This window comes from Eucyclogobius newberryi, unplaced genomic scaffold, assembly GCF_026437365.1.
Source record: "Eucyclogobius newberryi isolate DKJ021-1_F unplaced genomic scaffold, fEucNew1.0.hap1 SCAF_1, whole genome shotgun sequence".
Taxonomy (NCBI): Eukaryota; Metazoa; Chordata; class Actinopteri; order Gobiiformes; family Gobiidae; genus Eucyclogobius; species Eucyclogobius newberryi.
The window spans coordinates 37,095,978-37,120,375 of NW_027315723.1; the positions used below are offsets into that span (position 1 = coordinate 37,095,978).

The following is a 24,398-nucleotide window of genomic DNA, read 5'->3' on the forward strand; positions in this document are numbered from 1 at the left end:
TGGTAGTGATCAAGTTATTACAGTTAATTTACATGATGTTCCATTGTACAAACACAAGATTCAAACCTTTTTTACCCAAGTGTGATGTTTTATTACTTAGAGTTCTTACAATCATCTGCTATGTTTATAGGACTGTGTCGATACAAACAGTAATGATGCACTTTGAATGTTCAAGAAATACATTGAGGTTTCGTTGTTAACCCACACATACAACAGTGATAATCATAAGCCATTAATGTTAAATCATTTCATATTCCCCTTTCTGTCACACATGCATATTTAATACAGTAATTAGCGACACAGTAGTCCCAGTTGTACATAATTATATGACTGGAAAACCAGAAAAAAAAAATTACAATTTCAACCTATGGTCAATTAACTACCTCTAGACACCCATCCAGTGTTCATCAATGATGCAGTCTTGCAAGACAGTAAATATATTTATACCAATTGGTGTATTGCTTTTTGGTACAGGGATTAAAAGACATCGACAGTCAATTTGAACAATGGCAAATAAAACAACATGCCTATAGTTTTTGTTGCACTAAATATTTGGTCATAACGTTTTGGTCCTGAGAACATTTGGCACCCTGTATTGGGAGTAGAAATTACACTAATCCATCACCATTGGCCTAAAGGTTTTGGTCCTGCCAGTGTACATAACAACCACATGATGTACACTGACTACACACCGAACACAAACATTTTAAAACGGAAATTTTGCTGCGTTCTTCTCGTTAAAGAGTTAATTTTACAAAGAAACAGGTCCGAGTCATGAGGTAGGAAAAATCCCAGTAAAGGCAGGTCAGTACAGATATGCAGTTATGCAGCACAGTACAAGAGGCACTGATGATAGTGATTGTGCTTCTTACCATTTTTACTACGTACATTACTTTTTTTGTTTTGAAGGCAGTCTGTTGTGATATAGCCCAAAGTGTACAAATGTATTACAAAAAGTATTACATTCATCCGTGAAGATTATGGTATTATCAGGAAATACATACAGTACTCTGCAACTATTCTGACAGGTGTGAAAAAGAAATACTGCGGTTTTAATAAGGTTCAGTGGTGGAAATGGATAAAGGATTCATTTTGATTTAGTTGTGCACAAAGTGTTATACACACTGGACACTACTTTCTGAAAGAACAAATCATTTAATTTAGTAACATGTACGACGCAGTAAAAGCATTTGAGACTCAACAGGAAGAGAATTTACCTGAGTAACCTGAATCAGAAGGTCTTCAAGTCGGATCATTTTATTTTAAATTAGCAATAGCATATTTGTTTTGTATTCATAAACTTGAAGCCTCTACGTTTTGCTCATTTGGCCTGGCTGACATCGTTTTCACACTGTTGTTTAGGTGCGGCGTTAAGGACGAATAGTAAAACGTGTGTAAACAAGGACAGAACTAACAGGCATCTGCACACCACAGAACGCATACGAGTGTGAAAACGACCTCAGCGCTGCACAGGGAGTGTTAGTACGTGAAGCGTGACCTGCATTGCAGTGCCTAAGCAACAGCAACAATTTGAGCTTGATCATTTAAGACTGATCAAAAAATTTACAAGGCTTTTTGCTTAAAACTGTATCAATGTCAAAGTAATCATTTAAAGGGGTTTGATTAGACTGATGCTAGAATAACGAAGCATCACGCTTGCAGCAGGATGATATCCACATTGTCACTAACTCCCTGAAGAAGCAGTTCGCCTTCATAACTGACCACTTTTCTCCTCTTGGCCGCTTTCAGGGTTCCCACGAGAGCTTCAAAGATATTAGCACATCGGTCATCGCTGAACAGGACTCCAAACTTCACACTCGTCTGCCCATTACCATCTGAAAACACGTAAATCATATGCAGTTCACGTAAGACGTCCTCCATACACATGAATGTAAAATATAATAGTGTTACAATATTAACATTTCAAATGTATGGTTCTAAAACTACAGAGGAGTTCAGGGAGATTATGTCCCACAGTCATGTCTGTCATGTACAACAGCTTCACATTAGTTAGCCCTCGTGCTATCCTCGGGATGACCCACAGGCGTCTGTAGTAGAGCGCCTCACTCCCTCCACAACAACAGGAATTCGTGTGTGTGCTGTTGTTTTTTTATGTTAAAAGCATAAAAAGTAAAAAAAAAAAAAAGTGCTTTCAACCACCATCTTTGACACAAGGGTTAGAGCATGTTTTCACAATCATCTCCAGTGCCACTTTTGATGATATTAGAAGGTGGAAAGTACCGTATACTTATATCAGTTGTCCAGATAAAGAAAATGTATCAATGCATCTGAACTCTCTAGAGGAAAACCCCTGCGTAAGGATTGCTAATGTTTAATCTGTTTAGTTTAAATTGTAATCTGCTGTTTCATTTAATGACAAAGAACTCCAAAAGCGGTCTTGTTGCCAATTATTGTCGCTAATAATGCCTTGTCAATATGGAGTCTTGATCAAATTAAAAAGTAAACCAAATAAAAATGAAAATAATCTAGGTCAGAGTTCACTGGTTAAAATGCACCAAACACCAATTGATGTCCATTTTCAAGCCTGACGTATACTACAATGTGCTTTATGTTGGTGTCTCTTGCAGTACAAGTTTAATTTATTTATTTTTTACTCTGCAACATTTCAGCCCATGGTGTCTAGTGGAAACACTACATTATACTTTCCCAGTATTGTTTCTCTACAGTATTATACGTTGATAATAAGACAGTTGTGTGTTGACTCACTCTTTTCACCAAGTCTCTGGATTTCCTCCACCAGCAACTTCACTTCATGTTCTACATTCATTTTTTTCCTGAAACAAGGAGAATTTACATCATTTACTGGACATGTTCAGCATGTCAAACTGTTAAAGTAGCGTACAGAGGTTGAAGCCTGCTTTTAAATCCCAAATATTACAATGTAGGTCAGGTTATGTGTGCACAATGGCATTTTCTTTAGGACAGGAATATGATATGAAGAATATGCATCTAGGAGGTGGAAAGTAAGAATGTTACTTTTATTTAGGAAAATGTTTGAAAGGTTAAAGCAAAAAAGCAGAGACAGTAATAAGAGTTATAGAAAGGAGAGCAATTCTATTGCTTTTTGTACTTCAGGTAACTGTATTTTGTAAGTAGGGATCATTCACTTCTACAAGAGAAATATCGTTGTTTGAGGAACAGCTTGTTTGATAAAGCTCACGTAGGAATCAGACAAACTCCAGATGTTTCCAGACACAAGCTTGAACATGCAGCGCATTATTATGAACGCGGAAATAGGCGCACCCTGCTAGCTATTAGCCTCTGAGAGCTTATTCTGGACGGACTTTACACCAGGTGTTAGGAATGATCCACAAATCACAACTTTGATTTAATGATATGTATTTTCATGGCTTTAGCCACGACAAAAGCCTCATACAATACGCATAAAACACTAATGCTAGCATGAAACAAGTGATTTAGCGGCGCAGAAGCGACACTGAGTTGTCTAATCACTTGCGTTAATAAACCACATCATACATAAACTCATACAGATTTCCGAAAGGCCATATGTGTCCGATGTTCACACACATTTCTGTTAAACTCACTGTGTTTTGTAGGTTCTGGAGAAGAAGTAAAGATGACTTGATGATTCAGCTGAAAACCCGGCGAATGAGGCTGCGCGTTCAAGGGACTCGGGAAAATCCAAACTTCTATCCAAAAAGTGCACTTTCGAGGACTGTTCTGCTGTTGGACTCATTACTTATGTGTTCAAAACATACGCATCACACAAGCTACAAAGCATGGCTTTCTAACGCAGTTCTCATCTACAGCGTGTAGAACTAGATGTATGTACTCCTTTGAAGTATTTTAATAACTGGTATAATAACATAAATGCTGGGGTATACTGCACATGCACATAATATGTAGAATGTGGCTATGAGAATGGGAGAAAAAACATTGAAGCTCTCTGAACGTTTTACTCAAGAAAAATCTTGCATTCAAATTGTCTCATGATAGCTGATTTTCCTAGACATGTGAACGCGGCATTAAAACTCCTCTGACTTCATGTGACTTTCAGACACACTGGCCTTATATGGACATCATCATAACGCCTCCAATGTGCCAACAGAGACAGACCGAGAATAATCCAAGTGAAAACACAGCAAAGTTTATTGTAGCCTACTCAAATGCTTGAGCTTGAGATTTAATATAGCCTGGAAAAAACTTTATTGCTATTGTCAGTGAACAAAAATCCCCAAACTAGATTTAGGTCTAGTTTAGCCCATTTCAGACCAGTTCTTGTGTGTGACCAATAATATGGAGATACTTGGCAAGTCAAATATTCAGTAGGCCTACTTAGGCTGAAAGGGTTGAGAAACACTGCTGCGCGGTTTTCAAAGTCACTTAACAGTTGTATGCATTATTAATTCAGTCTCCGTAGTTAGAAGTTGCTTCTGCTGCTTACAGCTGCCCTGGGACAAACAGATGTTAGCAGCATACAGCCCCTTTGGACCAGGCACTCTTGTAACTCTTGTTATATGGATTAATATTAGAGCCTTGTTCTAGGGTTATATGATTTTGTTTGTGTTTTATGTTTGTTTTTCTGGTTAAGGTTGCTGGTTTTTCGATTTAGGCGCTTCAGAGGCTAAAACGCATCAAGTACCACTATAGAAAATAGCCTTCCAAATACCGCCAGATCCAACCCAGTTCTGAAACAGGACTAAAGGGTAAATCAGGTCTGAAATAGGATGAGACTTTTAGTTCCAAACAAGGACTAGATTAATTGGTTCCAAATTCAGCAAATAAATGAACTGCAGAGAAATCTGCTGACTGTATCTATTCTACCAGAAAGAGAGAGCATCTCACACCCGTCAGTCTCTGCGCTCTGTCCCTGAGCTTCAGGATTGTTTTTTAAAGCAATAAAAGTGCTTCTAAAATCTGTCTTAATGGGGATACTTGGCAAGTCAAATATAGTCTATAGTCTAATAGTCTATTTTAATTATCTAATTGCTGTTTAGCATATGAGCACTCTCGGACTCTCAGGTCCTCAGATTGTAATATTTGAATTGTCCCAAGAGTCCAAACTAAAACTCAGTAAGGCTTCATTCAGTCTGTGGAGCAGTCTGAGGACCTGAGCTCTGTTAGTGTTAGGATTGTGAGCATAAAGCCCTTTTTATTTTTCTATTTTGATTTTGAAAATATTTTTTTTCACATTTGTACACTAATTTTATCTGTATTTATTTCTTATTTGTTTGTTTTTACCTGTTTTCAGTTGATATCTTATTGTTGTAATATTATATTTTGCTTTGCATATGTTTTAAAAAATAATTCTGTTATCTGTTGCAATCTTGTTTTGTGTGGGAAGCACTTGTGCTACATTATATATGCAAAGTGTTAAACAAATAAAGTGATTGATTTATTGACTGGTATAAAAGTTGTACAGAAGCTTCTGCCACAACCAGAAGTTGAGAGTAAGGCTACTTCAAAATAATATTACTCAAGTGAAAACTCAAGTTAGAGTAAAAAAGTATTTGGGGAAACTATTACTCAAGTAAAAGTAATTGCAAGAGTAACTGTCTGGACTGTCTAATTTGTAATTTGAAGTTAATGTAATTTGAAAAACAAAACTATTTCTGGTATTTTCAAAAGATGTACACAAGAAGAAAAACTAAATCATATCACAATCAGTAGCGCGTCAAGGAAGTACTCTATTTGTCATATTTATGAATGATGTGATGTGAGGTCCATTCAATCACAAAATAACTCCAATACTATTAATGACTCTTTGTTTTATGCTGATGATACTACACTATTTGTTGCATCCCAACAACTTCCCTCACTGACAGAGAAAGTAAACCAACATCTTTCAGATATTACACATTGGGCTGCAATTTGGGGCAGCCAGGCTTCTGTATAACTGACAAACAAGTGGACCATGTGTGCCAAAAGGTGGCATTTCCTGCGAGACTAGGTGCGTTTGAGGTAAGCAAAAACTGCGTTGATTCAATCGTTGTCGTGAAGTTAGCGGTTTAACTCTATTGGTCTACACAAGGCTGGGTTTTTTTGACACCCTGATTATACACTTAATCTGCTGTCAATCATCAAGACGAGATGCAGCTAAACAAGAACCCTACTTTTCCTGTTACTCATCATGCACTACTCTTAAGACTATACAGGTGATACATTTTGCCCCACTTTGAGTATGCATCACCTGTCCAAGTTACACGTGCCAACAGTCTAGAAAGGCTCCAGTGCACAATCAATTAAAGATACTGATTACCAAAGGCTGAAGTTGACTGATGTGCTATGGCTATAAGCAGCTGCTTGGCTTGCTGCCCTGAGCTCTTATCTCATCTTTACCAACAATCAAATCTACTTTAAAAAATCAGAAGGAGCGGTGCTAGAAACATAAATGTTCAAATAATATTGTCAACATAAAATCTTTTGTCACTAGACTTACTCACAGTGGGAAGAGGAACCAAAACTAGTGTACTGACTTCAGTAAAAAATACTACTCATGTTGGAGTTAACATAGGCCAACAGTGTTAGAAGGTTAACAAGTACTGGTAGTGCAAGTTCTTGAAAAAAAAAGCAATTTTGCCAGTTTTGCCGGTTGAAAACATTCTGAACTTGTCCATAATCATGCTCTCAAGTGGGAATTAATTTACAATTTGTTATTATTATTATGAGTCCCTTGATGACAGAATTAATCTCGGCTATAGTTAAAAATATGCAGTAAAATAATTTCCCAGCTTTTGTTTTGAATTGATTGTTCGGAGTTGATCTGAGCTCAGTGACATGACGAGCATGACAAGTTGTAAAGTCAACAACTATCAGCAGTGAACATGCCGGAAGTGTTGTCAAATTAATTTACAAACAGCGTCTAACCACGCACACAGCAATTGCCAAATGGTAAATGTGTCCAGGCAACCATTAAATAGGGCTAGACTACTTTGAATGTTTATTGAAAATATCAGGAGTTAAAATGTATTCTTTTCCCCATAGAAATTGCTCACACTATCCGCAAAACATTTTCAAAAATGGCATTAGGCCACATGTCGATACTAACATCGCTGTCTGGCTCTTTGGATTTGGCCTAATGTTTTTTGATGATTTATTAACCTTTTGTTGTATAGAGCCTACGTTTGGGAAAAAATATATTCTAAATATCTAGAATGGAGGCAACCGTAGGCAAAGAGACGGAGAAAAGCAAAGTAATTCAGAGTGGTTGTTTTTTAATTTATTTTATGATATCTTAAAACCGTTAGTATTTATATATAACGTCAGTTAATTATTGAAATTGTATAACTCATGTATTTATTTGTTCTGCTTTACTTTAGCAGGGTCTGACCGGAAGCGCCGTGGTGACGCCGGTCCTCTTGACCTCGGTTGTAGGAATGGCGGCTGTGATCACTGTAGGAAGCGACTACAGACCCTGAAACTTTACTTCTTGCGGCCCCGCGGAGGAATTCGGCTGCATCCAGACCGGACGCGGCCTCAACACTGCCGGGACCCCGGGGGCGAACAAGCGCTTTCGGCGAACAAACCCGGCAGACGTCCGCGGCGGGGGAGCGGGGCGCACTTTTCCCCGACCCACACACAGTTAGCTCATCCCGCGGAGCAGCTGACTTTGATTCAAGGTAGCGTTAGCTCCTCGCTGCTGCTGCTGCTGCCACTTGCCCCGCACTAGCCGCCGCCAGTCTGCCAACAACACGTTCACAAGTGAGCCACCGCACCAGGGCGTCCCGTCTGTGCCCGCGAATGAGGCCGATCGCCCCGTCTTTTACGCACAAGAAGACGTCAAGAGCGTTTGTGTATCCGCTTGCGAGCTTCTTTTTTTAAGCTAGTCAACCGCTCAGGAGGCTAGCCGAGTTGAGTCGTCTCGCCCATTCCCGGAGCGGCTAAAGGGGCTAAAACGCGCCCGTCTGTGGAGCTCGTGTCGTGCTACGATGGAAAGCCTGACCCTGAGTGACGTCGAGCAGAAATATTACTCGGATCTGTTCGTCCACTGCGACACGGACAACACCAAGAAAGTGGCATCAAACGGGCGAGTTCTTGACCTCTTCCGGGCGGCCCAGCTCCCGAGCGAAGTTGTCCTGCAGGTAAAACTAGCACAGACGCCACGCCGACGGTGACCGCGGCACGGCTGCTCCCCCCCGGTCCCGCGGAAGGACGGCAATAAACGCCGCTTTTCCCCTGCCGCGAGTGTGCGCTGTCAAGAGCCGAGCTGTCAAGGCTACGAGGTTAGCTTCGGTGATTAGCATGGACTGTTACTGCGCAGCAAGAGACACACCTCTTCTGCTACAAGCGTGAGGGAAAAGTCACTAAATCGTCTAAACATCTTGTCTATCAGAGGGAATTTGAACGTACTTAGTCTTATGTTAGTGTGTGTCGGTGTCAAGGGCGTTGGGCTGATTATAAACAGTGGGATATTACGGTTAGCAGGTCTTAAACACTCATAACATAGGCAATATTTTGGTTTTGAAGCCATTGGAATACATGTTTTGAATGGTAATGCTGTGCAGATGTGACACAGTTGTGATGTGCAGGAGAGACTAGATCCTGTGGGAAAGTCCTCCAGAGCAAAGGGGGAATTGCGTCCTATGAGAACGTCCTACTCTCCTGTCCCTTGTGTCTGGAGTGTTGCGTTTGGGACTGGGGGGGTTGGGATGCAGCAATTTATCTTAGAAATAAATGAATGGTTGTACTTGTATTTTGATTATACATTATCTTATCTTGACCATACAGACTCTAAAACACACCAAAATACCCTTTCATAACAAAGACTGTGGCATTGTTAATTCAGTATATCAAAAGAGAATAAACGGTGTCTGATTTTCAACAATAATCTCAATAATTTGTAAATATTCTCTTAGTCTAGCAGCCTTCAGTCCCCTTATTTCAACCTTTTGTTTAGTTAATGTATTTAAAAAGCAGCAATGTACAATAGATATCGACTAATCCAAAAAATAGTTGCTGACTAGTCGACTCTTAAATGATCGTTGTAACTAACCCAACAGGGGGATTTCAATTTGATCTTTTCTTATTAGAAATAAATAGCTGTTTGTCCTCAGCGTGAAAAACAAATTCATGTTTTTAAAAGCCAAATAACGCAGACGATTCCAATAAATTCCTCAAAGTTTCTAATTGTGCTTTTACTGGCACAGTATTTACTAGACCAATAAAGCCCCAATTATGATGATTTGAAATGATTAGACCTCAATTCAAATTTGATTAATTGCACAGCACTTTGAGCTTGACCGTTTGGTAATGTTTTCTAAATTAGTAGGCCAACACTCACTGCTACTATTTCCTGCATATTTTAGACTTGGGTTTAGACCTGGTTTAGACAAATTTTTCCTGATTTAATAATGCGTTTAGTATGTTTAGTCATCCTTGTTTCAGTCCAGGGATAGTTAAGCACTTGTAATCCTGTGAGCCAGTACTTTTTGATGTGGTAGTTTTTGTGATGAGTGGTCAAATTACTGTATTGCTTAAACTAATAAGCACAACAGACCATTCTTCGTTCTCCATGGCGCTCAGCAGGCTAATATTTGCAGTTTATGAGTCAGCATCCCTTTCAAGGTCAACAAGGCAGTCGTGTGTTATAAAGGGAGTATAAAGGGAGCACTGTGATTTCCTAACATGTACTGCCTTTGTGTCGTGCCCAGGCTCACTCTACTGTGTGTCCCAGGCTTTATACGCTTAGTCAGAGTAAGAGAGCACGGTCAGCTCTAGCAGGCTGCTGCTTCTGCTCCAAGTGCCTCTGGACTCATCGCTCATTTCAGACTATGGTCGTGTTTCTGTGTATTTTTACGGTTCTTTGTTTTTTGAAAGTCATCACTTTCTGTATCGGTCAGTTTTCAGGCAAAGTATAACACGAAGTAGACTTATTAACAGACTCTGACTGATTCTCAGTTGAATATACTTGGCCATGGGATCCCAACTTAACAAATCAGTCATTAAAAGACTAAATGCGTGTCTCAAATGTTATAATATAAATATCACATAGCAGACTTACTGAACATTACAAAAGGGTATGGATTAGTGTTGTCATACTAAAGTTTTCAAACTTGATTTTGATACTAACGAATAAACTCAATAATACCACAAAAACACTTTTTCTTTTAGATAATAAAATGCCATTTTCAACACAAAATAGCAGTACTTTATGTCACCAGTTAAGTTTCCAGGAAAGGTCAAATTTGTGTTTTAGTTTAAAAAAAAAAAAAAAATTGATCCTTTTGCATATCCTATATTAGGAGTAAATTCCAGTTGTCTGTGGGCACATACATTTGTGTAATCCTTAATTTGTCCAGTTGTGGAATAGTTTTCAAAGGTCATCTAATTTAAAACCAGTCCAGATGAAAACCTTTGTGACCTTTTCTACTGTGAGTCGATAGTTTGGAAATCCAGGCATTTCATGTATGAAATGTTATATTGACACAAAGTTCCGACATGTTGATCTAGTTGGAATTGTATTTACACATCATTTACATTTGTCACAGTTACAACAACCTCTCTAAGCTGCCAGTATTTTCTTCCTCGTCTTTGTGTGCAGATCACAGAGTTGTGTGGAGCCACACGACTGGGACACTTTGGCCGGAGCCAGTTTTACATCGCTCTGAAGCTGATCGCGATCGCACAGGCAGGCCTCCCCCTCAGGGTGGAGAGCCTCAACTCGGGTCAGTACATTTAGGCCATGTCTGTTGTTCACGTTTGCGGGTGGTAATTGTTTGTCAGGTTTTTTTTTAGATAGAAGGGAAAATAATTGAATAGAGCATCTAAATCTGCTAAGGCACTTACTATATATCATAATAGTAGAAAAGTAGTGTCTAGATCTTGACCAGAAGTGTCATTGAGCCATAGGAAAGAAATTGCCTCAGTAAATGACTTAAATATCTTAACCATTCCATATATTGATACTTTGTGATGATCGTGACGATTGTTATGATGACTAATGAGTGTGTAACAGCTCTTCCTGCAGCTGCCTGGGGCCTTGTTTATATAACTGGTGTTAAGTAAATATAGATTGTAGTCTACAGTTTAACTGTTAGATCTAAAGAGTGTGCTTTGTCTGTAAAAAGGACTATCTCTATAATGATGTTCAGATGATATTTTAACAGGGCATTACAAATGTGCTAAAATGTTCCTGTAAATGTCTTGGAGTTCAAGTATTAGCCACAATTGTTATAGTTAAAATGATAGACAATATCTTGATATTCTAAAAAAACAAAAAACAAACAATGTTGCAAAAATTACAAAAGTTGCACAACCATTTCATAAGATGTAAAAGGGAAACAAATGTATTAGTTCCTCTTATCAATAACAGCCCGGCGCACAGTGTAAATGTAGTGAATGTTTTACTGTTAATAAGTTTCATAGTGGCATTAATAATTGTAATCCCCTGACATTCTGAGAAGCAGAGCCCAAACTCCATTCTCTCAACAAAGTAGACCTAGAGAACTAGAGTTCCAAAACATTGTCAAAAACCACCAATTCCTGTTTTGTTAATGACCTGTATTCCAGATAGGTGGAAACACTTGACACATGTGGATTCAGATAACAAACTGAACTGTTTGTACAGTGGCTCAGCTGAACACGTTCAGGCAAACTAACAGAGCTGGGTCTGTTGATTATAGATATTGTTTATTAGGCACAAGGACATTTTACCATGTCAATACCTGTAAGGATTTGGCCCATCAATGCGACTTCAAGCTCCCATGTTGCCCTAGATCAACTTTGCGATGAGAACAAATGCACATTTCAGTCCAGTGTCTGAACCTCCCCCTCTGTGTGCAGTAAAAGACCTTCCATTGCCCCGGTTCGTTGTTGGAAAGAACGAGGCCGAGGCGAGACACGCTGCTCTTTATCAGGACGCTGATGGTCAGGGCCTGTATCCCGCCTCCGCCGCGTCTCTAATGCCAAGACCTACAGGCAGAGGGCAACAGGTCAAAAAAGGACCTCCCACTTCCACGTCTCTGCCCGTTCACGAAGTCGTCCAGCCTCACGGGCCGTCCTCCATAGAGCCTCAGGTACATTTATAACACATGAAGGATGCTCACAAAATACAGATAAAGATAGTGACTTTGTAGGAGCTAAAGAAGAATTGTTTTTAATTACATTTGATAACACTCATAATATTCAGGACTCCGTATTTATAACCGATCATTGTTGTTCCTATATGGTTTACAGTTGTTTTCAGTGATGAATCTCTTAACTGTTACAAGCAACATGCAATCAAACTAATTACCGGTACATTGTTTTTCCACCATTGTTTGTATCCTGCCTATTATTTTCTTAAGCATTTGTCAAGATGTTGAAGACTACTGGTTTGGAGAATCTGGTTTTGTTTGTAATGTAGAGCTCGAGTACGGCAAAAATATAATCATAATTATATGTCTCATGATTTAAATCACGATTTATTTCTTCACTGTCAAAATTAACTTTTAGCAAAACAGAACTAAATCAAAACAGAAGAGAGAAGCGGTGTATTTTAAACTCACGAGTGTGATTGGTAAGCACAGTTTTGTTGTGTGAAAGAGCACAGAGGACCACGATTATGAAACAGAAACACGGAGGCTAAAGTGAACGGCACACGGAGCTAAATGACTTCAGAGTTACAGCTCAAACACCAGGAATCACTGGCCTTACTAACATTGTTTTACAAACAAGTTTATTTTTAAGTTATATGACATAAAACGCAAATGAATTCATGCTACTGTAACTGATTACAAACACAGTCTGATGAGAAGTTAATTAGTCCTTTATATATTCTAACACAAGAGGTTGGAGTGAGGGACATACTTTTGTGAAATAAGAATAGCATGTGATATTTTAAGCAGAAACTTCTTATTTGTTATTTGTTTATTGCTATGAACTATAATGTTTATTTAAAAAAGTTTACAGAAAGTACAAAAAATTAACCGATTACTCAATTAATGAAAAAAGATTTGAAAGATTACACGATTACTAAAAGAATCAAAAGCTGCAGCCCTATTACAAACGATTAATTGCACAGCCCTATAAGAAATTTGTATTTATTCATGTAATTTTTGTGTCCCTCCTTTGTTTCGTAGTACTTGGAAAACCCTATATTTTCTGTGCTTGTACTGGTACCACAAGTTCCTGATGATGCATTTGAAACAAGCTACTGTAGACTGTTTCTGTGTTTAACTTGTGTTCTATATTCGTAACGCCTCTTTAGCCTGAAGCCACGTCCCCAGTGGTCTCCCCTCACCAGTCTCCCCCCACCTCGCCTCTGTCCTGGAGGAAACACAAGCGACAGCACAGCGGGGGCAACATCGACAGACAGCAGTCGGTGCCCGCAGCAGGAGCAGTGTGGACACAGTTCAGAGAGCCACAGCCAGGTAGGACTGTCCAGTTGTATCAGCCCTGTCTCACAATGAAGGCCTTTTTTAAATGTGTTCAAAGTAAATGACTCCACTGCCCTGGTTCTGTTGCAGTGGCCGTCCCCGGTCCGGCACCTGGAGAAGGCATCTGGTCGTCCCACTCGCCCCCGCCTCCGAGTCAGGAGAGCTGGGTTAGTTTCACGGCAGACACGCCCCCCTCCAGCACCATTCCTGCCATGCACCCCTCGTCGGTCCAGGTACGGCCCGAGCATTATCCGAGTCCTGCGTCGTCAATATACAGTGTCCAGGCTGATGCCGGCACGCTTGACCGCACAACTTCAGGAGATTGAGCGTGCGAGGACTAAAACAATACTGATTGTAGTTGTGCGTCTTGTCGGAGTCGGTCTCTGGTTTCATGTGTCAAATTTCCAAACAAAGGCACTATCGGTTATGCAACAGTCCGAGTGTCCAACAGCTGCTGGTCACGTGAACGGGTTGTGTTGTTGTTTGTTTTAGGATATTTTTTATTCAACAATCAGAATCCGTTATTAATAAATTATGTATTTCCCAGTAATTTACTTCTTATAGGTTTATTATGTAAATGTTCAGGTGAAATTTATGCCACCTGCTGGTCTCCTTTTGCCTAGAATATGGTGGTTGCTACTTTACAGCATCGTGAGTTCGATTCCTGAGCCTCAACCCTTTGCTGAATGTCTATACCCTCTCTCTCCCTAGCTCACATTTCAGCTGTCCTGTCAAATAAAGCCTTAAGGCCAGAAAAATCTTAAAAATAACTAAATAATAATTGTCTTTTTCCATGAAGACAAGCGGGTGATGTCACCAGGGTAAGTTATAGGTCAGATCTGTGGAAGCGGGGCTAATCAGAGTAATTTCCTGCAAAGTTTAGTGCCGTACTGTGTAACATCTCCATGGAGACGAGTAGATGATAGAACTTCAAACCAGAACACTTTCATAGTGCACCTTTTAACTCCATTTCCTTTTTTTTTGTGTCACATACTGTGCAGGATTGATCTCCGATTGCTTGAATTACTTTTCTATTTAGTTTGTTTTTTTGTCTCCTGATGCGCATTAGGAAAGCACAACAATACGCACAGTGGCCTCAGCAGCAATGACCAATGAAATCCAGCGACAGTCCAGCGCCTACGACGACCCCTGGAAAATCACAGAGGAGCAGAGACAGTATTATATCAACCAGTTCAAAACCATTCTGCCTGATCTAACAGGATTCATACCAGGTACGGTTCCTCTTCAGAGTCACAGCGATCAGTAGTACATTTCCTCTTTTGTTTTTTCCCTTTTCGAAAGCCTGCCGGGGCTAATCAGCGACGTGGTAACGAATGACCACAAGACTTATAACTTTTATTTTCTACCATTTATTTTGAAACTTTATAAACCACAAAGTTATTAGAAACATTTAGCCAAGTTTTGAATGTGTTTATTGATTTAAAACAACCACACAATGGACATTATTTACCACATAGCGGTCTTTTCAACTTTAAATATTGTATTTTTTTCCAAAAGTCTATGGGAAAGATTTAAGTAAAATTGACTTCAGGATCTTGACGTAGAGCTTCATCGCACTGTATATTATTTAATGTAGCTTTGTGCATTGTTCTGTTTTTGTCAGTTTAATAATGTGCACTCCTTTTCAGGTTCGGCTGCAAAAGAATTCTTCACTAAATCCAAACTACCAATTTTAGAGTTATCACACATTTGGTAAGCCATTGATTAATAAAGGATGTTATAATCTGCATCAAATGTTTTTCACTGTATCATTGAGCTCACATGTTGAGTAGTAAATGTTATTTTTGTGTCCTGTCATCTTAACTTCATAATCATCACACAACCAGAGTGGTATATAGATCTAATACTTTGACTAATACCTTTTGTATGCTATTGTATCATCTCTAAATAGTTGTAGTAGAAAGTACGAGGTCAAATTAAAAGGCTCATTTTGAATGAGCTTCATTGTCTCGCTCTCTCCCACTTGTTTCCAGGGAGCTGTCAGACTTTGATAAAGACGGAGCGTTGACCTTGGATGAGTTTTGCGCGGCCTTCCATCTCGTCGTGGCCAGAAAGAACGGGTATGACCTCCCGGAGAAGCTGCCCGAGAGCCTGATGCCAAAGCTGATAGACCTGGATGACTCAGCAGGTACGCCAGCCCCTCTGCAGCTGCAAAACCAGCACTTTTAGTCTCAAGTCTGGGAAATGGTTAACTACGACTTGTGCCAACTGTGGAAAAGTGTCCTCTCCCGTTTAGTATTCTTGTACAGTTCAAATGAAACCTTTAAACTAGGATGTCGACCTGTACTATTTTTGTTCCAAAACTGGATAAATATATTAGTCATGTAAAACCCAATTAATGTCTTGTACTTAATTTATCTTCTATTCTTTATTTGCTCAGTAGTCCATACTGAGCAAATAATACTTATGTGGGACCATAATATGATGCCGTAACAAGAGGTGGGCAATATATCAAAATGTAGATAATATCGTATTTTGAAGATATGCAAAATTCATAAATTCGTAAAAACATTAAAATAAAAAAGCTACAAAAAGAGATGACCAACATTTAAAAATGGGGTGGGAAAATGTTTGTGGTCATTCAAATAAGATGATATTTCTGCATTATTGTGATTTAATCATTTTACGTTTGTCTGATAATTAAACCAAAATGAGTACATTCCAAGACATCTTTTAACATATTTGTTTTGGATTGACATATCATCTATATATCGTTAACAGGATACTCAAACAATATTATATCTACTCCTATCATCACCCTATTTTGTTATATTTCGACTGTTCTTGTTTTTCTACAGTTTAAATATGTATTGTTTATGGATTCATGCAAACTTTTATACTACATTCAACCTTTATTGAGCTCACTTGTTGAGAATTTAGAACATATTCACAGTCTAGTAACATCTAATGTACAGAATGAATAGTGTAGGACAAGTATTAATTTAACTTGGCTAACACGACATGTTGATTGTTGTCTACAGAAGTCCCAGAGGCGACCGCAGAGGTTGGATACTCGTCCTCTCCGGTCGAGGTAACGCCCAACAAGTCTCCATCGATGCCTTCTCTGAACCAGGCCTGGCCCGAGATGAACCAGAGCAATGAGGTTCACAGTCCTTACCTTTTTAAACTGACGCATATACAAACTTCTTGCCTCGCTTTTTGCTGTGATTGCAATTGATTCATCTTAATTAATTGCTCTTGGTATCTACCATCATCATTTTTAACTTACATTTTAAATCCCACTGTAATGTGATCAGTTGGTGTGCGCGAGCCCCAAAATTGTCACCGGTTTTGTATCGGTCGATGGTGTGACTCAGCGTCCGCTGCTGACGTCACATGTCTCACCCGCGGCTCGTGCTGATGATGTAATTGTGTGGCGTCACTGCCCTGGCTGACTGACCTGTTTTCTCTCGCTGTCTGTGTGTCTCCTGCAGCAGTGGGAGACGTTTAGCGAGCGCTCCTCCAGCTCACAAACTCTGACCCAATTTGACTCTAATATTGCACCAGCTGACCCTGTAAGTCAATCACATTGCCTGCATGGTTTCACGATTAATGCAAAGATATTAACCAGCTCTGGGCCATTTCTCTCCTGTTTACTCTGCGCATGACACTTTTCCAGGGACCCTTATACCACTGTTAATTGTCACAGAACTTTTACAGAACCAAATTATTTTCTGAGATTTTTGCTCAATACAGATTTATGCACAAGATAGTTTGAATTATGTTAAAACATTGAGGCTACAATCCTCTTTTGTATCAAATTATTGCAGAATGTTTTTTTTTATTTATTATCAAATGATATTCTTGTGTATTTGTAATTGAAAAAATACGTAAATGCACTGCAAATATATTTAACTGTCCATTTTGTGCATTGTTTGTGTCTCTCTCATTCAAAATGTGTTGCACCAGGACACAGCCATAGTCCACCCCGTCCCCATTCGGATGACCCCCAGTAAAATCCACATGCAGGAGATGGAGCTGAAGAGAACGGGCAGCGGTGAGTTCTACAGGCCAAACATTTGACTGGTGACGCCCTGTGACGCTCTGTGACTCGAGACTCGACTGTTGGCTGCAGGACTCAGACTTGTAAGACTCTTCAAGTCCAGCTTGTGTATTGTATCGTTCGTAAGAATCCAGAACAGAAAGTGACGGACTTAAACTGTCAGGTCTTGAAGCATGACTTTGACTCAAAAGCTCTTTAGTCATCCCACACAAAAAGGCTGTTTTCTGTAATTATCACAGTCATGGGTTTTCACTGCCTGGATTTTCAACCAGTTTGCCAGGTGTACTTCGATTTGCCATTTTGGAGTCTCCTGAGCAAATGTATGATCCAAAAAGAAAGTAAAACATCCACCAATGTTGGATGTTTTACTTTCTTTTTGGAACTGTACGAGACACAATGGTATCCTAAAATATGTCATCACACGACGTTAAGTGACATGAATCTTTTTGCAGTTTAGATTTGTGTTCTGGTGGTTGATCAGAACATGGAGAGTGAGAAAAAGGCTGCAAGCTTCCTGTGAATGTCATTGTAGGTTTAATGTAATTAGGTTGTAATTAACATCTAATGCTGCAGGGACGTTCCTCCTGATTGGCCTGGGTCGCACTCTGCCAGAGAGAGCCTCTTGACATTTAACAAAGTAGATGGATTTTTTTAGCATACACACAAGCGAGAGTATGGTTATTTTAGCTCATTATTGTTGCTAACTAACAAATAACATTGTTTTTCAGATCACAATCACCCAACCAGTCCACTTTCGGCCAAACCTCCAGAACTGAATGAAGAAACTAAATTAAGTGCATCTATGAAGTTTGTAGCAGCCAACGCTGTGGGTGAGTTACAATCCTCATCTTTCTCATGATATCTTTCTGTTATCGTCAAGCTCAAAAAACATGATGTTTTTGAAGTTGCAAATGATTTTGTATCTTTAAGGTGATGGTTACAGCAGCTCTGACTCGTTCACGTCAGACCAGGAGCCCATCACGCGACAAAGGTTGTTCTACCGACACGCATACATTGTTCAGAGAGAAGATTCACACGTACAATATTTAACCCTTGAACCTGTGTGTAGGTCTCACTCTGGTAATTCCCCCGAGGCCCTAAAGGTGGTGGCCCCTCCCCCTCCGCCCCCTCGGCCTCACGCCTCTCACTCGCGCTCCTCGTCTCTGGACATGAACCGCACTTTCGCCGCTGCCTCCGCCCCGGGACAGCAGCAGGCCAACGCTACAGCTTTCCCTCCCGCCGTGCCTCCCAGACCTCTGCCCACACAGGTACAGCCCCGCAGAGGGACGTTTGGACTGTCTGATACTGTGCGATATCACTGGTCCAACTGTTGAGTTCCAGCCACACAAACGGCAGAAACGGGGGTATTGTTTTAGACACAAGATATCTGAGGGTGTTGTCCAGTGCTGCTTCCAACAAAATACATTTATAAGCATTTTCATTTTTAAGCCTGGAGTTATAATGGTTAAAAAATACGTCTGGTATTTATACATGGTGACACGATGCACACTTTTGCAAACACAACCTGAAAAAAAGCAAACGACAACACACGCTCAGGAGCCTGTGATTAATATGAACGTTCACTGTCATGTTTATGTGCGACTAACTGAAAAAGTGCTTGTAACTGTAATTTATTTGAAAGGACTTGTTTAATTTGTGCACAGGTTAAAAACGACACAGAAAACAAACAGGTTTTCATGTTGTGGGGGGAGGGGGGGTTACATCACTACTAATCAGCTCACTTATTGTCATTTTAACTGAGCTTTATTCTAACACAATCTAAAACATTTAGATTAAAGTCTAACATGAGTAACACGGCTTCAGACAGGGCAGTGCCTCCATCTTATTTTTTTCCCGCCAACCAATTATGCCACACAGCCACTTTGCATTGGTGGCTATTTCTCACAGTTGAGTTAAGGTAGAAGTGTGGAATAATGACGTGTGCCTCCAGTTAGCCTCGCTCCCCCAGTTAATGTAGGTGACGTCACGAGACAAAATGCCTTTATAGACAAAAGTACACTCATAACATCAGCGTTTTAACTGTCCCGCTGCATTGTAACGACCGAACCTCCCGTCTCCTCCTTAGTCCTCAGTCCCACACACTGGTCACCGTGGAGACTCCGACTCGGGCGGGGCCTCCCTCACCACCACGTCACCACAGCAGATCCCTCAGCAGCCCAACTTTGCGGACTTCAGCCAGTTTCAGGTCTTTGCTGCGTCCGAACAGCCGTCCAGTTTACCGGAGGTGGACAAGCACGCTGAGCCCGGGCCGGTAAGCGCTCTCTCCGCTCAGATCAGCAATAAATTATCTTGATTTAAAACGTTGTGTCTGCTTGTAGGTGGATAAAACGTCAGAAGGGGCTGGTCCATTGAGAACTGTTAAAAGTGACGGTCCTGCAGAAGAGAGAACCGCTGCCACTGTGAACTCTGTAAGCAAATGTGTCAAAGAAGCAACAAAACTCCCTGGTTTTCATGTAAATACCTGTTTACATTTATTTATTTCTGCTTTGTCCCAGGCCAAAGGTGTGTCTGGTCCCATAGCGCCTCCTCCTAAACCAGTGCGCAGGAGGTTAAAGTCTGAGGACGAGCTCAGACCGGAGGATGAACAGCACGGGCCACAAAAGGCTAACGTCATAGCTGCTGTTTTAGCCACGCAGCCCTCCATCCCCAGGTACAGCACGTTCTCTGCAGGACTTTATACACTTTGTCCCATGTTCAGCAGCATCTAAAAGTTCTGGCATAAACATCTTTAATCCCCTCAGTCACAAAACAATCAACAAAGAATGACTCTTATAGAGGCAAGAGGCGCCAAATTCCTTGATCAATGATCAAGTCTTAATTATTCATGTTTTAAATAATCAATTGTATGCGTTTTGCAGTTTAATTGAGAGGTCCACAGTTGATGGTCTCTCAGTAAAAACATGTGGTTTTGAGGCTTTGGAGGAACAAATTAGACTATTTTTGTGTGTTTATGTTCAAGGAATTTAAAAGCGAACGCCATTTTTATCTTTTTTATTAATAATACAAAATAAAATCAAACGTTTTAATGAAGTTTTGTTTTGCTGTCGTATTGCTTAGCCCTAAGATACTGTTATAATAGAATTGTTGAATCAGTTCATTTTTATTGGTAAAATCTCTTTATGAAAACAGTGTTTATATAATGTGTCTATTCTAATTTTATTTTGGCCAACAAATTATTTTACATTATTATTAATTGTTTTATGTTACACCCATCACCAAAAAATGTTCTAGTTTGTGAATACAAAAATAAATAATTGAATATCTTCTGTGATTTCAGGTCTGTTGGAAAGGACAAAAAGTCAATCCAGGCCTCGATTAGAAGAAACAAGGAGACAAATACAGTGTTGGCGAGGCTGAACAGTGAACTGCAGCAACAGCTCAAGGTAAAGTGGCTCTTATCAGCCCTTTGCCTCGTCTCTTATGCTTTCGCTCACATGTTGTATCTTTTAGGACCTGCTGGAGGAGAGGATATCTCTGGAGGTGCAGTTGGAGCAGCTCAGACCCTTCTCTCATCTTTAACCTTTGTGAGGCGTCGCCTGTAGTCTATCCAAAACTAAAGAGACCCTTGTTGTGATTCCCCTTAAAAATCCGTCCCCGCTGTCCTCCCGGCCCGTACGATACATGGTGCGCCTCCACTGAACTCAATCACGCACTTCTTCAATCATCAACCCAAAGGACCTGGCAGCACCCTCGTACAGCCGATGGGGGGGACGCCTTGGTTTGGGGGCGGGTGGGGGTTTCGCCAACGAGGAAAAACTGGCACTTTCTGGCTTCTCACGAGAGGTGAGTGAAGGAACGGCGTAAGCAAGTCCAAGCTGAAAAGGAACTGGTTACTCAACGCCTGATTGAACGAAGAAGACAGAGGCCACATCAACGGAACACATGAATATCTTATCAGTCACAATCATGTCCGCGGATGATAGCGGCGCAAACGGCAATACACGTCGGGCAAAACCATATTTCTGTCGCCATCTAGCTCTCGTTGATTGGTACATTTCTTGGTTAAGCGCTACTACAAATAGCCGACCGATCATCTCATGGTTTTACTGCCACGCCTTCATAGTTTCAGCTGTGAGTTTACAGTGTTTTCACATTTGCCTACAGCTGGTTGCAGTTTAGTTTGCATACCCTAATTTGAATCACCTTCAAACCACCACTTGCAAAGGTCAGCTAAAATAGGTAGAATATACAGTAAATTTCGAGCCGCCTTTTTGAATGCCTTTTTGGAGTCGGTGTTTTGTGTGATGGTCGGATACAGTGGATGATTGTGTCGTCTTAAATCTCGTCTGGAGGTACAGCGGTAGTGACTGAATCTTCACTAAATGCCAATTGACTGAAGTCTTTTCACGCTCGCCTCCACGCCGACTGCGTTTCCTTTCTACCGTTTCTCTCCGGAGCGCCACCGATACGAGATGATGAAGTATCTCCGCATTTTCTTTTCTCCGAAAGGACGCGCGACCGATCAGGCAAAGCATGATGGCCATACGAGATAACGAGGCGGTCGGTGCAGTCTGCTCCCCCCGCCCGCTCCTCCCGTGGGTCCGTCCTGAATGAGTGACAGACGGCTTTATCCAATAAGAAGCAGGTCCAGGTTCTAATGACTGTTTCAGGCCATATAAAGCTGCCAAATATACACAAAGTCAAAATTGGCCAAGACACAAGACTGGTTACATCATTTTTGCCATATCGCCTACGTCAGTATTTCTCAAACTGTGGTGCGCGGACGGCTTCTTGTGTTACGCGAGGCCTCTGCGGTTTGAGGTTTTGTTTTATTTCGAGACGATCGTAGTCACGTTTTTTTTTTGTTTTTTTTTTGTCTTTTGGGTTGATCATTAATTAGATCAACCTTATCCATGTAGTCTCATTTTATACAGTTTAGGCTTATTTTGGACCAGATTTAGCCCTAATTTAGGCCTCAAAGTCCAGGCTTCAATCTGGCCGCACTGGAATGGAACCTTATCTTAGGTGGTACTCGGCCTTTGTTCATATCTCATCCTGCCTGGTTGGTATGTTACTCGTATTGCCAACTTGTTAATGGTTTTGATATCGCTATTTCCAGTCAGACTATGCAAAGTACGGCGAGCGCTCTCCATAAACCAATCCGCTGGCTCATCGTAGCATCTCTGTGAATTTTGTACCTTGGCTCTTCCACTAACACATCATTATACCGTCGAGCTCGGCGTAGTCTTGCCTTCGTTTCCTGTCGCTTCCTGCTCCAAACGGGAAGTACCTCTCTGAATCAGTGTTGGTTATCAGGGCAGTTTTAACCCAATAGGCAAGATACGACCCCATAGCGGTTGTAGATGAAGCTTATGAAGAGTTCAGTCACTGTTGAAAGGAACCTGAACGGCCCCACTGCACTTTGAACTTTCCCCTTTCCAAATTGTTTTTGTCTGTGATTTTCTTGTCTTTGATCTTTTAACCTGTATGTCCTTGTCTTAGCTTTATTTAAAATTGCGCTTTAAGATATTATACAGCTCGATTACAAAATTAGAATATGGTTTAACATTTTAACAGTTTAATTCAAAGTGAAACGTATTTATGTTTCAGTGAGATATGCAAATTGTGTATAAAATATTGAATTAAATAGCTGACATTCAATTTTCTCTATATTCATATTGTTTTGCTGTAGGACTGTGTAGTTTCTCGTTGCCTAAATGGTCCGTCTCGACTTGGTTAATTTTTTTAAACCTGTCAGGATCTTCCATAGTGTCCGTGAAGTATCCGTCCTTGAAGCCTTACTCCCCTCTTTGAAAATGTGGCGTTCAGGTGCCCTCTGTACTTATGACTGCTCTCTTATCCTCTTCTGACGTATCAAGACTCGCCTTCTGTTCTTCTGCTGTTTGCGGGTGTATTTTGTGTGCGTATGTGAGTTGTGTGCGTTTAATTCTCGGACCGGGAGCAACCAAAACTGTGAAAATCCTATTGAAATAATAAAGATTGATGTTTGCCTTTGCAATCCGAACCGTATAGGGCGATCTAGTGTCAATAGGATTTTGACTGGAGAGTGGTCCCAGGTCAGTGGTGTATATTGTATATGGAAACACACTTTTTGGACTCATGTAAATTTGCATTAATTGCTGACTAACGGCGAAAGATGAATATTCTATTTAATTGCTCCTCTGTTCCGCTGTGGGCTCTCGATGTAAACTGCATGGATGTACTGTATCTGTGCACAGTCAACTAGCAGCTGTGTGATTTTTACACAAAAATAAAATCGGCACAATATTTTAAACCTGGACTCTGCCATTGTTTTGGAAGTTGTTATAAAATGTACGGGTGTGGGCCGGGCAGTAGAAAATAAAATGCATATGGATGGGTGGAGATGACTGTTAAAAGGTAAAATGTTATTTGCTTTATGGATAATAATCTATAGCCCATTACATTGTACAATAGATCAAATGTTTTATAATTGGATGAAACCGCTGTGTAGCAATTTAATTTCTTATTTTCCCCCCTGGCTTTCTTCAATGGGGTCATCCTTAGACTGCAGAATGCACTGTATCTCAGACTGATACTGTATCTCTTTCAGCTAGAGTAGAGCACATGACTTTTGTAAAGACTTTGCATTTATTCAGACTTGGATGCTGCACTAAGAGTATCCTGGCCTCATATTGTTAATGGATTATGCTCATATTGAATAATTATGGCACTAAAAGTCCTTTGGAAACATTCAACAGCGCTTTCATTGGGTGCTGTAGCGGACAGTAACACTAGATGGCAGCAATCGCTTATCAAACGTAAAAACGTCATGACTGCAACTGATGAAAGAACCTAAATAAGTGACAGTATATCCTGATTCCTGATGAGTACGTTTGTCCCTGATCTAACATTGGTAAGGGACATGACTCAGGTTAATTATATGGATCTATCCTCTGTGTGTTGTCACATGGACAGCGGTGTAAAAATAAATCTGATTCACTGCATTCTTCACAAATACTGGGCCTGATGCTTGTATCGCACTCCTGATGTTGGTTAGGATCTTGTTTGAGGTTACAGAAGAAAACAGTTTGCAG

The 24,398-nt window shown here is 40.4% G+C and overlaps 2 protein-coding genes across 4 annotated transcripts; one reads left to right on the forward strand and one right to left on the reverse strand.

Annotated features, from left to right (window-relative positions):
* Positions 1–67: 67 nt before the first annotated feature.
* On the reverse strand, positions 68–3,585 carry abracl (ABRA C-terminal like). Of its 2 annotated transcripts, none has more exons than XM_072445400.1 (3): positions 3,567–3,585; positions 2,728–2,795; positions 68–1,835 (listed from the first exon to the last, which is right to left on the reverse strand). In XM_072445400.1, the coding sequence occupies exons 2-3, from the start codon at positions 2,786–2,788 to the stop codon at positions 1,651–1,653; spliced, it is 246 nt and encodes an 81-aa protein (XP_072301501.1). In that variant the 5' UTR covers positions 2,789–2,795; positions 3,567–3,585; the 3' UTR covers positions 68–1,650. The 2 variants fall into 2 exon arrangements, with proteins under 2 accessions (XP_072301501.1, XP_072301502.1); XM_072445401.1 differs by having other exon boundaries at positions 2,728–2,792; positions 3,566–3,584.
* A 4,285-nt stretch (positions 3,586–7,870) lies between these two features.
* Positions 7,871–23,617, forward strand: reps1 (RALBP1 associated Eps domain containing 1). Of its 2 annotated transcripts, XM_072445233.1 has the most exons (19): positions 7,871–8,063; positions 10,523–10,646; positions 11,764–11,996; positions 13,169–13,331; positions 13,428–13,570; positions 14,407–14,569; positions 14,987–15,050; positions 15,332–15,486; positions 16,340–16,461; positions 16,793–16,873; positions 17,268–17,355; positions 18,090–18,191; positions 18,292–18,352; positions 18,431–18,629; positions 19,448–19,633; positions 19,701–19,790; positions 19,878–20,032; positions 20,660–20,765; positions 20,833–23,617. In XM_072445233.1, exons 1-19 carry the CDS (start codon positions 7,911–7,913, stop codon positions 20,899–20,901), a joined length of 2,457 nt encoding a protein of 818 aa, XP_072301334.1. In that variant the 5' UTR covers positions 7,871–7,910; the 3' UTR covers positions 20,902–23,617. The 2 variants fall into 2 exon arrangements, with proteins under 2 accessions (XP_072301334.1, XP_072301345.1); XM_072445244.1 differs by lacking the exon at positions 16,793–16,873.
* Positions 23,618–24,398: the final 781 nt, after the last annotated feature.

Coding starts and splice junctions, on each gene's coding strand:
- abracl (XM_072445400.1), bottom strand. CDS start 2,788: ATGAATGTAGAACATGAAGTGAAGTTGCTGGTGGAGGAAATCCAGAGA. Junction 1,836..2,727: donor CCAGAGACTTGGTGAAAAGA/GTGAGTCAACAC, acceptor ACGTGTTTTCAG/ATGGTAATGGGCAGACGAGT.
- reps1 (XM_072445233.1), top strand. CDS start 7,911: ATGGAAAGCCTGACCCTGAGTGACGTCGAGCAGAAATATTACTCGGAT. Junction 8,064..10,522: donor CGAGCGAAGTTGTCCTGCAG/GTAAAACTAGCA, acceptor CTTTGTGTGCAG/ATCACAGAGTTGTGTGGAGC. Junction 13,332..13,427: donor GTTCAGAGAGCCACAGCCAG/GTAGGACTGTCC, acceptor GTTCTGTTGCAG/TGGCCGTCCCCGGTCCGGCA.